Source organism: Fusarium tjaetaba, assembly GCF_013396195.1.
Source record: "Fusarium tjaetaba strain NRRL 66243 chromosome Unknown NRRL66243_c0000502, whole genome shotgun sequence".
Classification (NCBI taxonomy): Eukaryota; Fungi; Ascomycota; class Sordariomycetes; order Hypocreales; family Nectriaceae; genus Fusarium; species Fusarium tjaetaba.
The window spans coordinates 1-2553 of record NW_023501698.1 but is presented as its reverse complement, the minus strand read 5'-3'; the positions used below and the strand labels follow the sequence as shown (position 1 = coordinate 2553).

General features: G+C 50.6%; 1 protein-coding gene across 1 annotated transcript; it reads right to left on the bottom strand.

The window, feature by feature from the left end:
• Positions 1–501: 501 nt before the first annotated feature.
• FTJAE_13951 (uncharacterized protein) lies at positions 502–2450 on the bottom strand (the record flags this gene model as incomplete). Its single annotated transcript, XM_037347143.1, has 2 exons — positions 502–737; positions 788–2450. The coding sequence occupies 2 exons, from the start codon at positions 2448–2450 to the stop codon at positions 502–504; spliced, it is 1899 nt and encodes a 632-aa protein (XP_037199030.1).
• Positions 2451–2553: the final 103 nt, after the last annotated feature.

The window sequence follows — 2553 nt, the reverse complement described above, 5'->3', positions numbered from 1 at the left end:
ATAACTGCGAAACATATCTAATATACCTCTGGTTTATCTAGACAATACCAAGGTCAGCCACATTCTTATAGTAAATTCATATCCATGCGTTTTAGTAAAAGCCAGTCTCGACCTAATAACTAAGATATCTACTCCTATACTAAAAATACAATATAAACCCCTTTTTTTCTCTACCACTACTTATAGAAATACACAAGGGATAATAGTTTAACCCAGAATTAGCGCCACAATATCTACAGTATATTATTTACGCCGTTAATCCCATGCTTCGCTACTAAAGGTTCTTTAAGTATATTGGTTTATAGCTAATTTTTAGGAATAATACAGTAGGGGTTCTATAGGGTAAATGCCAATCATCAATATTCTCCATACTAGTACAGAGTACAATGGTATCTACATAACCAACGCCTATCTAAATAAACCCTAACACACAAGCCATACAATCCAGGTATCCCATAAACTCTCTATCAACTTGTCTAGAGGGGTATCTATGCCAATCTCTCATCTGCCATCCACCTCAACACTGCGTACAATGTGCGCGCGACGGACACCCATACTATAGTGCCTCCGAAAGCCGCTCACCTGTTTCTCTCCTTCTTCCTCTCCGCCTTCACTCTCCTCCCCGTTGTCTTCTTCCTCGGTTCGATCGTAGTCCACTGCTGGCTCGTCCTTGATACCAGCATCTTCAATCGTAGGCGCAACACTGAACTGTTCCGTCGACTGTCGACTGCTTTGAACTGCAGAAATTCTCAGCGTCAAACTCAAAGCCTACGGCGTGTCGTGTTACCTGTACTCAGTGTCATGGACTGATCTCGGGCGCTGTTCTCAGGACCTCGATGCCCTCGTGGTTGAAACCGATGGCTTCTCTTTGGCGCGGTCGCCTCATCCTGCATGCCCTTGGCCTCTAGTTCTTTGCACCAATCTTCATGGTATTCGATGTATTCCTCGACGGACTCCTTGTTCCGAGTGCGAGGGCAAGTCTTATCGTACACCTTGAGCTTGTTCAACGGGACCCAGCCCGACCTGCAATCATATGGGAAATCTTGAGCCGCTCGAAAGAAAAGACCAGGAAGGCTGCGCTTGTGAGCCAATTCGTCACCATCTCCATAGCCAGGGGCCCAAGGCGGCGGAGTAAGATCCGTGGGTTCTGCACAATCGTAGCATTTGGGTATTGTTGTGTGGAGTTCCACGTCCTGCAAGGCCTTCCCGAAATTGAGACGTGGGAAAGGTCCCCACGGAAGGATCATGAGAGGAGAAAAGAACTTGGTTCTGTCATTATACAAGCAGACGATATCGCCCGGCTCTGCATTGATGATTCGAGGATCGACGTCCTTGATAGACTTGGGAGGCACCCAACGAGCGCTTGGATTCTTCCGTCTCCCTCGCTTCCCTTTCTTCTTTCGTGAACTCGCGTGCTTTCGGCGTTCGGATGGCTCTTCAGGTTCTTCGTCTCCAGTTTCAGGCTCTGTTTCGTCGCCGTCGGGATCTAGAGGTAGTGGACAGAGCGCATTGTTCTTCTCGGCGAGCTCGGCATTGCAGTCCGACACATGGGTGCCCATCACTTGAACAACCTGTTCCTCAGTGGTACTAAAACTGCGGCCGTGGTTGTGGTAGAAATGGTCATATGCGTCCTCAACAACATCCTCTCCCTGGAACTTTATATCGCAGTCCTTGCACTCCAAGATGTACCAATTTCCTTCGCGAAACGGAAACTGCACAATCCTGTACTTGGCCGGAGCGTCGTCACCCCGAAAGATATCGTTGAACTTGATAAATCGGTCTGGCGTGAGGGAGGGTGTTATTTCGCCTCGACGACTGCGCTTGACGGGTCGGTTCTCATCGTGCGAGATGTTGGAGGATCTTCGTCGCGATGCAGAGGTTCGGGGCTTTCTGCTCGGGATTCTTTCGGCGTTGTCGGCCAACGGGGCCTGGGATTCAGCGGTCGCATCGCGCTCTGGCCCGGTTCTTTCCAGACTTTCGTGGACTACAGAGCTGCGCGAAGGTGTAGGTATTGAACTAGCTGGCAGAGGGTTTGGAGCTGGGGGCGTTGGTATCGAGTAAGCTGGTAGTGGCGCTCGGGAAGGTGTGGGTATCGAACCGGCTGGGAAAAGATCTCGTGGAGCCTGTGATGGAGAAGCTGCGAGCGCCTGAAGGTCCTCTGGAACCGTGCCCCAGTCGGCGAGGAGCTGTTGAACAAACCGAGCTTTGTCTTTCTCGATTTCCTCCTCGAGCTTGGACTGCTCCAGAACGAGCGTCCTAAACGGCCGAATGTCGATCTTGCCAGCTGTGTCCTCACGGAATCTCTTAGCATTCTGTTGAGCCAGCTCCTCAAGCTGATCGACGCGTTGCTGCCGCGCAAGGATCTCCGGACTTCGGAAGTAGTTGTCTAGCGCCTGGAGCCGCGGGACCTTGTCCAGGATGGACTTTGAGATTGCGAGTAGATCGTCCATGATGGACGTCAATCGGGCGGCCTTTCACAGGAGTAGATAGTGCGGGAGCATGAGAAGGATGTCATGAATGAATTATAGCGATCGCATTCGAGAGAGAGAGAGG